At 38.4% G+C, this 14,309-nt stretch overlaps 1 protein-coding gene across 1 annotated transcript in view; it reads right to left on the bottom strand.

Moving 5' to 3' along the window:
* Positions 1-9,462, bottom strand: part of VPS13B (vacuolar protein sorting 13 homolog B) — a 795,867-nt gene extending 786,405 nt beyond the window's left edge. Inside the window, 2 exon segments of the mRNA XM_042923372.1 lie at positions 8,762-8,940; positions 9,374-9,462. Coding sequence (XP_042779306.1) covers positions 8,762-8,908 — 147 coding nt within the window. The 5' untranslated portion in view covers positions 8,909-8,940; positions 9,374-9,462.
* Between the last annotated feature and the right edge of the window lie 4,847 nt (positions 9,463-14,309).

Genomic DNA, 14,309 nt, shown 5'->3' with positions numbered 1-14,309 from the left:
AATACAAGAACTTATCAGGGAATACTATGAAAAATTATATGCCAACAAACTGGAAAACCTGGAAGAAATGGACAAATTCCTAAACACCCACACACTCCCAAAACTCAAACAAGAAGAAATAGAAAGCTTGAACAGACCCACAACCAGCAAAGAAATTGAATCAGTTATCAAAAATCTCCCAACAAATAAGAGTCCAGGACCGGATGGCTTCCCTGGGGAATTCTACCACACATTTAAATAATACCTATCCTTCTCAAGCTGTTCCAAAAATAGAAAGGGAAGGAAAACTCATTCTATGAAGTTTAGAATTCTATTCATTCCAGACTCATTCTATGAAGCCAGCATTACTTTCATTCCTAAACCAGACAGAGACCCAGTAAAAAAAGAGAACTACAGGCCAATATCCCTGATGAATATGGATGCAAAAATTCTCAATAAGATACTATTGAGCAAATCGAATTCAACAGCATATAAAAAGAATTATTCACCATGATCAAGTGGGATTCATTCCTGGGCTGCAGGGCTGGTTCAACATTCGCAAATCAATCTCATACACCACATTAATAAAAGAAAAGATAAGAACCATAGGATCCTGTCAATCGATGCAGAAAAAGCATTTGACAAAATTCAGCATCCTTTCTTAATAAAAACCCTCGACAAAGTCGGGATAGAAGGAACATACTTAAACATCATAAAAGCCATTTATGAAAAGCCCACAGCTAACATCATCCTCAATGGGGAAAAACTGAGAGCTTTCCCCGAGATCAGGAACACGACAGGGATGTCCACTCTCACCGCTGTTGTTTAACATAGTATTGGAAGCGCTAGCATCAGCAATCAGACAACAAAAGGAAATCAAAGGCATCAAAATTGGCAAAGATGAAGTCAAGCTTTCACTTTTTGCAGATGACATGATATTATACATGGAAAATCCGACAGACTCCACCACAAGTCTGCTAGAACTCATACATGAATTCAGCAAAGTCGCAGGACAGAAAATCAACGTACAGAAATCAGTTGTGTTCTCATACACTAGTAATGAGGCAACAGAAAGACAAAGAAACTGATGCCATTCACAACTGCACCAAGAAGCATAAAATACCTAGGAATAAACCTAACCAAAGATGTAAAAGATCTGTATGCTGCCAACTATAGAAAGCTTATGAAGGAAATTGAAGAAGATATAAAGAAACAGAAAAACATTCCATGCTCATGGATTAGAAGAATAAATTTTGTTAAAATGTCAATACTACCCAAAGCAATCTACACATTCAATGCAATCCCAATCAAAATTGCACCAGCATTCTTCTCAAAGCTAGAACAAGCAATCCTAAAATTTGTATGGAACCACAAAAGACCCCGAATAGCAAAAGTAATTTTGAAGACCAAAGCAGGAGGCATCACAATCCCAGACTTTAGCCTCTACTACAAAGCTGTAATCATCAAGACAGCATGGTATTGGCACAAAAACAGACACATAGACCAATGGAATAGAATAGAAACCCCAGAACTAGACCCACAAATGTATGGCCAACTGATCTTTGACAAAGCAGGAAAGAATATCCAATGGAAAAAAAGACAGTCTCTTTAATAAATGGTGCTGGGAGAGTTGGACAGCAACACGCAGAAGAATGAAACTAGATCACTTTCTTACACCATTCACAAAACTAAACTCAAAATGGATAAAGGACCTGAATGTGATACAGGAAACCATCAAAACCCTAGAGGAGAAAGCAGGAAAAGACCTCTCTGACCTCAGCTGCAGCAATTTCTTACTTGACACATCCCCAAAGGCAAGGGAATTAAAAGCAAAAATGAACTATTGGGACCTCATGAAGATTAAAAGCTTCTGCACTGCAAAGGAAACAATCAACAAAACTAAAAGGCAACCGACGGAATGAGAAAAGATATTTGCAAATGACATATCAGACAAAGGGCTAGTATCCAAAATCTATAAAAAGATCACCAACACCCAAAAATCAAATAATCCAGTGAAGAAATGGGCAGAAAACATGAATAGACACTTCTCTAAAGAAGACATCCAGATGGCCAACAGGCACATGAAAAGATGCTCTACGTTGCTCCTCATCAGGGAAATACAAATCAAAACCACACTCAGCTATCACCTCACGCCAGTCAGAGTGGCTAAAATGAACAAATCAGGAGATTACAGATGCTGGAGAGGATGTGGAGAAACGGGAACCCTCTTGCACTGTTGGTGGGAATGCAAACTGGTGCAGCCGCTCTGGAAAACAGTGTGGAGTTGCCTCAAAAAATTAAAAATAGACCTACCTTATGACCCAGCAATAGCACTGCTAGGAATTTACCCAAGGGACACAGGAGTGCTGATGCATAGGAGCACTTGTACCCCAACGTTTATAGCAGCACTTTCAACAATAGCCAAATTATGGAAAGAGCCTAAATGTCCATCAACTGACGAATGGGTAAAGAAATTATGGTTTATATACACAATGGAATACCACACGGCAATAAGAAAGAATGAAATATGGCCCTTTGTAGCAACGTGGATGGAACTAGCTAGTGTTAAGTGAAATAAGTCATACAGAGAAAGACAGATACCTTACGTTTTCACTCTTATGTGGATCGTGAGAAACTTAACAGAAGTCTATGGGGGAGGGGAAGAAAAAAAAGAGGTTAGAGAGGGAATGAGCCGAAGCACAGAGACTCTTAAAAACTGAGAACAAACTGAGGGTTGGTGGGGGGTGGGACGGAGAGGAGGGTGGGTGATGGGTATTGAGGAGGGTACCTTTTGGGATGAGCACTGGGTGTTGTATGGAAACCAATTTGACAATAAATTTCATGTTAAAAAAAATAAAATAAACATTAAAAAAATAAAATAAACAAACATTAAAAAAACTAAACAGAATTTAGCAAATCAATGCCAACCACATATAAAAAGGTTAATATATAGTAAGTATGGGTTTTATACAAGGAATGCAAACTCCATATAAAAATTCAATGTGGGGCGCCTAGTCGGGTAAGCGTCTGACTTTAGCTCAGGTCATGATCTCACAGTTCATGGGTTTGAGCACTGCATGGGGCTCTGTGCGGACAGCTAAGAGCCTGGAGCCTGCTTCCAATTCTGCATCTCCCTCTCTCTCTGCCCCTCCCCCGCTCGTGCTTGCACTCTCTTTAAAAAAAAAAAAAAAAAAAAAACACACTAAAAAAAAAAAAAAATAAAAAATTAAAACTCAATGTAATTCACCACATTAACAGAATAAAAGAAAACGTACTAAAATGTAATCTCAATTACACTAAATGTAGTATTAGATAAAATTCAAATCCATTCATGATTTTAAAAAACTTGTAAAAAGGAAGAACAAAAAGTATTTACGTTTAAGAGTATTTATAGCTAGTAACATGCTCAATGGTAAAATACTGAGCACTTTCCTGCTGTAGTTGGGAACAAAGAAGAATGTTAATTTTCTACCCCACAGTGCAATAAAGAAATAAAAGGTACAAGCACTGGAAAGAAAGATGTAAAACTGTCACTATTTGCAAATGGCATGACTGTGTACATAGGCAATCCAAAAGAAAAGACCAAAAACTGTTAGACAAGTCAGAAAGGCCAATGAATGGAAGGTGAATATACTAAAACAATTGTATTTCTGAGTACTGATAACATACTTAGAAAATAATTTTTTAATTTTTATTTAAATCTAAGTTAACATACAGTGTAATAATGATTTCAGCAGCAGAAGTTAATGATTCATCACTCACATATAACACCCAGTGGTCATCCCAACATGCCCTCCTTAATGCCAATCGCCCATTTAGCCCATTCCCCCAACCCACATCCCTCAAGCAAGCCTCAGTTTGTGCTCTGTTTTTAAGTCTCTTATGGTTTGCCTCCCTCTCTGTTTATCTTATTTTTCCTTCCTTTCCCCTATGTTCGTCTGTTTCTTGAATTCCACATATGTATGAAATCATATGCTATTTATCTTTCTCTGACTGACTTGTTTCACTTAGCATAATACACTCTACTTCCATCCATGTTCTTGCAAGTGGTAAGATTTCATTCTTTTCGATCACTGAGTAACATTCCATTATATGTATGTATGTATGTATGTGTGTGTGTGTGTGTCTGTGTGTGTGTGTGTATATAACACATCTCCTTTATCCATTCAGTCAATGGACATTTGGACTCTTTCCGTAATTTGCCTATTGCTGATAGTGCTTCTATAAACACTGGGGTGCATGTGCCCCTTCAAATCAGCATTTTTGTATCCTTTGGGATAAATACCTAGTTTTTATTGCTGGGTCATAAGATAGTTCTATTTTTAATTTTTTGAGAAACCTCCACACTGTTTTCCAGAGTGACTGTACCAGTTTGCATTCCCACCAACAGCACAAAAGTGTTCCCCTAGCTCTACATCCTTGCCAACATCTGTTGCTTCCTGAGTTATCAATTTTAGCCATTCTGACAGGTAGAAGGTGGTACGTCGTTAATGATATATGTGCAATGCTTCTCAGAAAACTTCAAATCATTGCTGAGAAAAATTGAAGACCTAAAAATACACAAAGTAATGTTCTGCACATGGATTTAAAAACTCACTATGTCAACACAATATGTGTTAAGGTTAATTCCTCCCAGAGTAATCTGATTTGATGTAATCGCAACAAAAATGTCAGTGGGTTTCCCCTTTGGAGGAAAATTAATTCTAAAATTTACAATTTGAAATTAAAACATATATGGAAATGCAAAGGACTTACAACAGTTATGACAAGGAAAAAAGAACAGTTACACAAATTACACTATGAGATACCAAAATGTACTGTAAAAGTCAGTATGGTAGTGACACAAGAATAGACTAATGGGCTACAGAGCAGATACAGAGTTCAGAAATAAATCCACATACATTTGACAACCTGATTTGCAACTAAGACTTCAATTCAATAGAAAAAGAATGGTTCAACAAGTGGTGTGAATCAACTGATTATCAAAGAAAAAAGGTACATCTTAACCTCTACTTCACACTTATAGAAAAATTAATTTGGATAAATCAAAGAAAATAAAGCTTCTAAAAGAAAACAAAAAGCAATATGCAAAAACAATGAAACTGGACCACTTACTTATACCATACACAAAAATAAATTCGAAATGGATTAAAGACCTAAATGTGAGACTTGAAAACATAAAAATCCTGGAAGAGAATGCAACAGTAACTTCTTTGACTTAGCCATAGCAATTTCTTTCTAGATAAGTCTCCGGAAGCAAGGGAACTAAAGTACAAATCAACTATTGGAACTTCATCAAAATAAAAAGTTTCTGCACAGTGAAGGAAACAATCAACAAAACTAAAAGGCAACCTACAGAAGGGGAAAAGATTGCAAATGACATCCAATAAAAGGTTAGCATCCAAAATTTATAAAGAACTTATCAAACTCAACAACCAAAACATAAATAATCCAATTAAATAATGGGCAGAAGACATGAATAGACATTTCTCCAAAGAATACGTACAGATGGACAACAGGCACATGAAAAGATGCTCAGCATCACTCATCATCAGGGAAAGGGATACAGGCATCCTGATAGCTATAGCAGCATTATCAACAATAACCAAATTATGGAAAGAGACCAAATGTCTGTAAATAGATGAATGGATAAAGAAGCAATGTGTGTGTGTATACACACAATGGAATATTACTCAGCCATCAAAAGAATGAAATCTTGCCATTTGCAATGACATGGATGAAGCTAGAGTATATCATGCTAATTAAAATAAGTCAGAGAAAGACACATACTATATGATTTCACTGATATATGGAATTTAAGAAACAAAAAGCACAGAAGGAAAAGAGACGCAAACCAATTAACAGACTCTTAACTATTGAGAATAAAGTAATTGTTACCAGAGGAGGGGGAGGGGATGGGTGAAATAGGTGATGGGGATTAAGGACTGCACTCATCATGATGAGCACGGGGTGATTCAAATAAAAATACCCCCCCAACAAACACACACACACACACAAAAGAAAAAACACAAAGAAAACAAGAGAAGATCTTCATGTTCCTGGAATAAGCAAATATTTCTTTTTTTTTTTTTTTTTTTTTTTTAACGTTTTATTTATTTTTGAGACAGGGAGAGACAGAGCATGAACAGGGAAGGGTCAGAGAGAGGGAGACACAGAATCCGAAACAGGCTCCAGGCCCTGAGCTGTCAGCACAGAGCCCGACGTGGGGCTCGAACTCACGGACCGCGAGATCATGACCTGAGCCGAAGTCAGCCGCTCAACCGACTAAGCCACCCAGGTGCCCCAGCAAATATTTCTTAAACACAAAAGAAAAGACTGAAAACTTAGACCTCAATGAAATTATGAGCTTCTATTCACCCAAAGATAACTTTAAGAGACTAAAAAGACCAGCCACAGACTGGGAGAAGATACTGCAAAACATACTTGGCAAAGGACTCATTTCCAAAATATGTAGAGAACCACTACACGTCAATTAAAAAAAAAAAAAAATACCCAATTTTTTAAAAAGGCGAAAGAATAAAGGCTTTACAAAGAAGCATATCCAAATAGCCATAAGCAGCATATGAAAATGTGCTCAACATCATTAGTCATTAGGGAAATGCAATTTTCTTTTTAATTTTTTTAATGTTTATTTATTTTTGAGAGAGAGAAGGAGAAAGCACGTGCAAGCAGGGTAGTGGTGGAGAGGAAGGGAGACACAGAATCTAAAGCAGGCTCCAGGCTCTGAGCTATTAGCACAGAGCCTGATGTGGGGTTCAAACGCACTAACAGTGAGATCATGACCTGAGCCCAAGTCAGACACTTAACCAACAGGGCCACCCAGGTGTCCCAGGACATGCAAATTTAAACTGATATACCACTACACACCCACCAGAAAGGCTAAAATTAAAATAACATACGAAGTAATAGCAAACATTCAAAGTAAATGGACCTCTCATACACTGTTGGTGAGAATGTAAATTAATAAAACCACTTTGGAAAACTATTTGGCAGTATCTGTCAAAGTTCAATATATACACACATACACACACCCTAAGTATACACCTAAGGGAAATTTTCCACCAAAACACATGTACAAGAATGTTCACAAGAGCTTTCTTCATAATAGCCAAAAGTAGAAAGCATCCCAATGTACATCAATGGAAAAATAAAGTGTGAATCTTTAGCCAATGGAATACTACAAGGCAATACAAAGAACTACAGCTCCTGCAACAGCATGGGTTGACCTTAGCCATAAGGTCAAACAAAAACAGCCACACACATGTGATTCCAATTCATTAAGGTTCAAGAACAGGTAAATTTCTCTGTGTATATATAAGTCAGAATAGTAGTCACCCGTTTTAGGGATAGGGCTACCGATTTGCAAAAGGGAGCAGGAAATATTCTGTATCTTTTTTTTTAATGTTTATTTCTTTATTTTGAGGAAAAGGGAGCGCACATGAGCAGGGAAAGAGCAGAGAAAGAATCGCAAGCAGGCTCAATGCTCCAGCCAGATGGTAGGGGAGGCTCGATCCTACAACGATACCACGAGAGCCGAAATCAAGAGTCCCACGCTCAATTGACTGAGCTACCCAGGTGCCCAGGGAATATTCTATTTCTTGATTGAGATAGCAGTTACACAGGTGTATACATAAAAACTGAGCTATATACTTAGGACTTGTGCTTTTAAAAAATGAAGATATTAAGATAAACTTGGAGAGAAAGGGAAGGAACCAAGAGTATTATTTCTTAGTGATAACTCTAGATTACTCAATAATACAGGAAGAGTGGAATATAAAATTAACTTTCACCATCAGATTAAGACTTCCCTTATCTCCTATGCATGATGATACCTGCATTGATACGTGCATAGGAAAATGTCTGGAAACACCCAAATAAAAATATTAATAGTGGACAGCCCTAGATAGTGGGAGTAGAAAGACTTTCATTTTTTTTACTTAATAGCTTTTGCATATGATTTGAATTTCTAATATTTATTGATATTTTTACTTTTTAATTTAAAAAATAAAATAAAATCCCTTACTAACGCTTTAAAAAAAAAAAAAAAAAAAAAAAAAAAAAAAAAGACTTCCCTTATCTCCTACAAAGCGGTTGGTCTGGCTCTTCTGAGTTTCCACAGATAATTTTTGTATCTCCGGGCCTAAGAGAGTTGCCTGGCATGTTAGTAATAAATGAACTCAATGAATTAATATATGAAATTTTAAATTACAGTTCATTTACATCAGACCAACCTCAAGCTAACAGAAAAAAAGCCTAAAGAGTAAGAAAGTTTTTAATTTTGCTGGCATTCTCAATTTGGGTTTACTCAATTCTCTGAAGATGCCACAGATAATGTCATCTTTCCTACTTAAGAGGCAGCACTTTCTTGCTATCTTTCAGACCCTTCCATTCCCCAAAAGAGAATGGCAATGTAATATTTTCCAGCTTCATTCACAATCTTAGCAATGTATATTAGCCTGTCCGGTAATGTTTGAGAACTAAGTAAGCAGACTGAACAATTCCGACAAGCACAATGAAACTGTTTTCCTATTTGTTGAGGCACCTTTGGGAATCCAATTCTAACAAACCATCACTAGTAACAAACCATGGGAAAAAAAAAAAAAAAAAAAAAAAAAACTTCCGTAAAAGAAGGTCTGTAGTTTCAGGGTAACCCAGAATACTTTAACAGAAAATTTAAGCTTTTAAAGCATAAAGCCGAAGTGCAGGAGAATTCCTAAACAAGCTGTAAATGTTTCCAGGTAATGACAGCTACACAGCTTACCTGTTCCAGCACATCCAACTTTAACTCGAGCTTGCTGAGAACCACGTCTCCACCCCATAGTGAAAGCTGTAGATCTGACGGCTTTAAATTCTTGATGTAGCGATTCACATAGCTCATTAAAATTGGAGTCACATAGGACTCCAGCATCTTTTAAGGTGCAGAGGAGTCAAAGTCAGAAGCTGAAGGGGGTAAAGGCAAACATGAAAAGTAACTGAGTCGGTGGTGCAGCCAAAGAAAAAGCATTTCTCAGGAGGGGTTGAAAAGGCCGAAAAGCAACAGTCCCCACCAAAGCAGCCGCTCGCCTCCTCCCTGAAGCCGAAAAAAACGAGTGGACTCTCTCCTCCAACTGCGACTTCCTCACTACTACAACTGCCCTCAACTCGCCTGGCGAAGGGTGGGAGGAATAGGGTTGAACCGAAGACAGCGAATCCCCTGAGGTGGGAGAATGAAGCGAGCGGGATCCCCTTTGGCCGCCACAAACCCTCACCAGCCCAGCCGCCCCACGAGGCCCTCGCCTCCAGGAACCCAGCCGGATCTACCACCGTAGAACTCGGAGGGGAACCAGGCCGGCTCCCGCCCCGGGGCCGTACCGCACCCTCCGCCGACACTTACGCCAAAAAGTACTGTGGCGTCCCTTACACCTCCCGGTACCCGGCACCCGGCACCCGCCCCCGGCGGCGGCGCAGCTCCGGTACGGAGCCACTTCCGGGTGTTGCCCCTTCGGTGCTCAAAACAAATTGTCCCGCCACCGCCACCACTCGACTCCGCAGCGGGGCCGGAGCTCCCAGGCTGCAGCAGCCACTCGGCGCGTCTTCTTGGGAGACCTCTCGTGTTGGGCTAGCCTGGTCCCCGCTCAGACCCGCCAGCGTTTTAAGACAAAGCTCTAGGAAATGCGCGGGGGAGGTGGGCGGACCGGTAAAGCGGAGACACCGGCTATCCGGAAGTGGCGCTCCGAGGCAAAGCAGCTGCGGGAGGTTGAGGTCGCGTATGGGTGGGGAAGTACGGAGGGCCTCTGGTCGGATGAGGAGGAAGAAAGCGGGTACCAAAGCCCCGAAAACACAAGTGACTATTGTTTTTCTTGGGAAACGGATGGCCCGGGGAGAGGAACTTGGGTTCAGTAGGCAGGGCAATAGCGAGAAGGCCGCAGGTAGGAGCGGCGAGGTGTTGCAGGCGGGGGCAGATTTAAATTTCGATCCGAGGTTCACTTGCTGGAGGAAACGTGGAAAATTAAAGGAATTAGGATGTGTAATTTAGGGGAATGCATTTTGACCAAACGTGTGGACAAACCCTCGCGCTCTTTGGCAAAGCAGTGGTTGAGTATGCCTAACTCTGCTGATGCGGGCGAGAAAGGAATGGCTAAAAAGATCGTGAAGAACTAGTATTGGGTTGCAGTCTGATGTGGGACTTTCGAAAACTCGAGGGAATATCTGAAGGAAGAAGGATATAAAACCCCCAGAGATAAAATGAAAAGAAATAGCTGATAAGAAATGAATTCAAGACTTTTAAGAGGCTATGTTGGTTTTGTTAGGACGAAATGAATGTATAAAATACTACCTCTCCTTCCAGTATTTTGCAAACTAACAAAACAGAGAAACTCAAACACCTAACTCAGAAAAATATACGCTGGGTTTACACAGAACATGCTCCCTGATTTTTGGCCAGATTTATTCTAGGTAACCTCAAGAAAAAAATTACTGCATTTTGAAAATAGACTTGCGTTATAAAGTGATTAAAATACCCACGCATATTGCTGCATTTAACAAAATAGTTCATAGTATTTAAAAAAATTTTAAGCTCTTTACTGGAATTCAAGTTACGATTTCTTGAACCAGTGTTAGAAACGGCAATAGAAAAGAGACATAAGTGAAGATGCCAAGCTATTTAGATTTTTTATGTTTATGAAAGTTTCGGGGGGGAGGGGGAAGCAGGTAATTGCTAATTCAGAGCAACTGTCCCCTCACAAAAAGCCTGATGAACAACCCATGTGATCTGGGTCTTATTAAACCCCACTGGATTAGCAAAGTAAATTAAGTAATTTGTTAGTTATCTATTTCACCTGAAAAGCAAAGAGGCTGCCGTGACTCAAAAATCTTGATATAGAAAAATAGCTCCACTAATTGTATGAAAGCCCTAGTGGTCTAGAATTGAATCTACAGGTCTTGGTAGTTCTAGAGAAAGAAAAAGGGCCTAGTCTTGTGTGGCAATTTAATATATAAGAACAGTGATTTAATATAAACTTAACTAGATTTTTTTTACCATGCTGTATAAACAAATAATGATGTACTAGACAATTTTTGTTCTAGGATGCCATTTCTCTCTTGGAGCCAATAATATTTGCCAGATTCCTGCCTTGAGAAAATTATTTGGTCATTGATTTTTTTGTTTGGTTTTAAGGAAAAGAAAGTATTGGTTTCCAACCTGTGTTCCATTGCACCCTGTTTTCTAACCAGTCAAAATAATTTTTTTCTTTCTCCAAATTTTTATTTAAATTCCAGTTAACATACAGTGTAATGTTAGTTTCAGGTGTAGAATTTAGTGATTCATCACTTCCATACAACACCCAGTGCTCATCACAGCAAGTGCTCTCCTTAATACCCATCACCTATTTTACACATCCCCCTGCCCACCTCCTCTCCAGTAACTGTTTGTTCTATGTAGTTAAGAGTGTTAATTGCTTTGCCTCTCTTCCCCCACCCCAACTCATGTTCATTTGTTTATTAAATTCCACGAGTGAAATAATATGGCATTTGTCTTTCTCTGGCTACCTTATTTTGCTTAGCATAATACTTTCTAACTCCACCTAAATCATTGCAAATGACAAGATTTCATTCCTTTCTATGGCTGAATAATATTCCATTGTATATATATACCACTTCTTTATCCATTCATCTATTGATGGGCATTTGGGCTCTTTCCACAATTTGGCTATTGTTGATAATCCAGCTATAAACATCAAGATGCACCTATCCCTTTGAATCACTATCTTTGTATCCTTTGGGTAAATACCCAGTAGTGCAATAGCTGGATCAGAGAGTAGTTCTATCTCTAATTTTTTGAGGAACCTCCGTACTTTTTTCCAGAGTGGCTGCACAAGTTTGCATTCCCACCAACAGTGCAAGAGGATTCCTTTTTCTCTACATCCTCACCAACGCCTGTTGTTTCTTGTGCTGTTAATTTTAGCCATTCTGACAGATGAGGTGGTAGCCCATTATAGTTTTGATTTGCATTTCCCTGATGATGAATGATGCTGAGCATCTTTTTATGTGTCTGTTGGTCATCTGTATGTCTTCTTTGGAGAAATGTCTATTCATGTCTTCTGCCCATTATTTAATTGGTTATGAATAACCAACAACCAAAAGGATGTTGAGTTTGATAAGTTCTTTATATATTTTGGATACTAACCCTTTATCAGATATGCCATTTGTGAATATCTTCTTCCATTCCAAAGGTTCCCTTTTAGTTTTGTGATTGTTTTCTTCACTGTGCAGAAGCTTATTTTGATGAAGTCTCAATAGTTTATTTTTGCTTTTATTTCCCTTGCTCAGGAGATGTATCTAGTAAGAAGTTGCTACTGCCAATGTCAAAGAGGTTACTGCCTGTGTTCACTAGGATTTTGATTTTTTCCTGTCTTACATTTAGGTCTTTAATCCATTTTGAATTTATTTTTGTGTATGGTGTAAGAAAGTGGTCCAGTTTCATTCTTTTGCATGTTGCTGTCCAGTTTTCCCAACACCATTTGTTGAAAAGACTCTTTTTTCCATTGGCTATTCTTTCCTGCTTAGTTGAAGATTAATTTACCATATAATTATGGGTTAATTTCTGGGTTTTCTCTTCTGTCCCACTGATCTATGTGTCTGTTTTTATGCCAATACCATACTGTCGTGATCACTACAGCTTGGTAATATAACTTGAAGTCAGGAATAGTGATGCCTTCAGCTTTGCTTTTCTTTTTCAAGATTGCTTTGGCTATTTGGGATCTTCTGTGTTACCTTACACATTTTAGGGTTGTTTGTTCAAGCTCTCTGAAAAATTCTGGTGGCATTTTCAAAGAGATTGTATTAAATGTGTAGATTACCTTGGGTGGCATAGACATTTTAACAATATTTGTTGTTCCAATCATGAGCATGGAATGTTTTTCCATTATGTCATCTTCAATTTCTTTCATCACTGTTTTATACTTTTCAGAGTACAAGTCTTTTACCTCTTTGGTTAGGTTTAGTCCTGGGTACCTATGGTTTTTGGTGTGATCATAAATGGGATTGATTCCTTGATTTCTCTTTCTGCTGCTTCAGTATTGGTGTATAGAAATGCAACATATTTCTGTACATTGATTTTGTATCCTGTGACTGAATACCTGTGTCTCAGTTCTAACAATTTTTTGGTGGAGTCTTTTGGGTTTTCTATATATAGTGTGTCTTCTGCAAATAGTGAAAGTTTCACTTCTTCCTTGCCAATTGGGTGTCATTTCTTTCTGTTGTCTAGTTGCTGAGGCTAGGATATCCAGTACTGTGTTAAATAACAGTGGTGAGAGTGGACATCCCTTTGTTGTTCCTGACTGTAAGGGAAAAGCTCTCACTTTTTCCCCAATAAAGTGGATTTTTCATATATGGCCTTCATTATGTTGAGGTATGTTTCCTCTGTCCTTACTTTGTTAAGGGTTTTTATCATGAAGGGATGCTGAGTGTGGAGTCTGCTTGAGATTCTCTCTCCTTCTCCCTGTCCCTTTCCCCTGCTCACACTAAATAAATAAATAAATAAATAAATAAATAAATAAATAAATAAATAACAAAGTGTATATTTTGCTTTTCCAGCAACAATGAATGAGAGTTCCCGTTGCTCCATATCCTTGCCAGCATTTCATGTTCTCAGTTTACCAGGTCTTGGCCATTCTATTAGATGTTTACTTGTACCTTATTGTTTTAATTTGCAATTCCCTAATGACATATAATGTTAAACATCTTTTCATATGCTTATTTGCCATCTGTATATCTTCTTTGGTGAGTTATCTTTTCATGGTTTTGCTCATTTTTTAATCAGGTTGTTCATTTTCTTATTATTGAATGTTAAGAGTTATTTGTTGTTTTTTTTTTAATTTTTTTAATGTTTATTTACTTTTGAGAGAGAGAGAGACAGAGACAGAGGGTGAGTGGGGAGGGGCAGAGGGAGAAAGAGATGCAGAATCTGAAGCAGGCTTCAGGCTCTGAGCTGTCAGCACAGAGCCTCACGTGGGGCTTGAACCTACAGACCATGAGATCATGACCTGAGCCAAAGTCAGACACCTGACCGACTGAGCCAGCCAGGTGCCCTTTTTTTTTTTTTTTTTGGTTAATTTTTTTTTAGTATTTGAGTGTTAAGAGTTCTTTGTATGTATTATGTAAAAGTCTTTTACCGGGTGTGTGTTTTGCAAATATTTTTTCTTTGTGGTTTGTCCTCTCATTCTCATGAGATTCTCTTGTGCAGAGCAGAAGTTTTTAATTTCAATGAATTCTAGCTTGTCAATTGTTTTATCAAGAATCATGTCTTTGTGTTGTATCTAAAAAGTCTTCAG

The sequence above is a fragment of the Panthera leo genome, chromosome F2, assembly GCF_018350215.1.
Source record: "Panthera leo isolate Ple1 chromosome F2, P.leo_Ple1_pat1.1, whole genome shotgun sequence".
Lineage (NCBI taxonomy): Eukaryota > Metazoa > Chordata > Mammalia > Carnivora > Felidae > Panthera > Panthera leo.
Note: the sequence above shows the minus strand (reverse complement) of the source record. Positions and strands in the feature narration are given on the sequence as shown.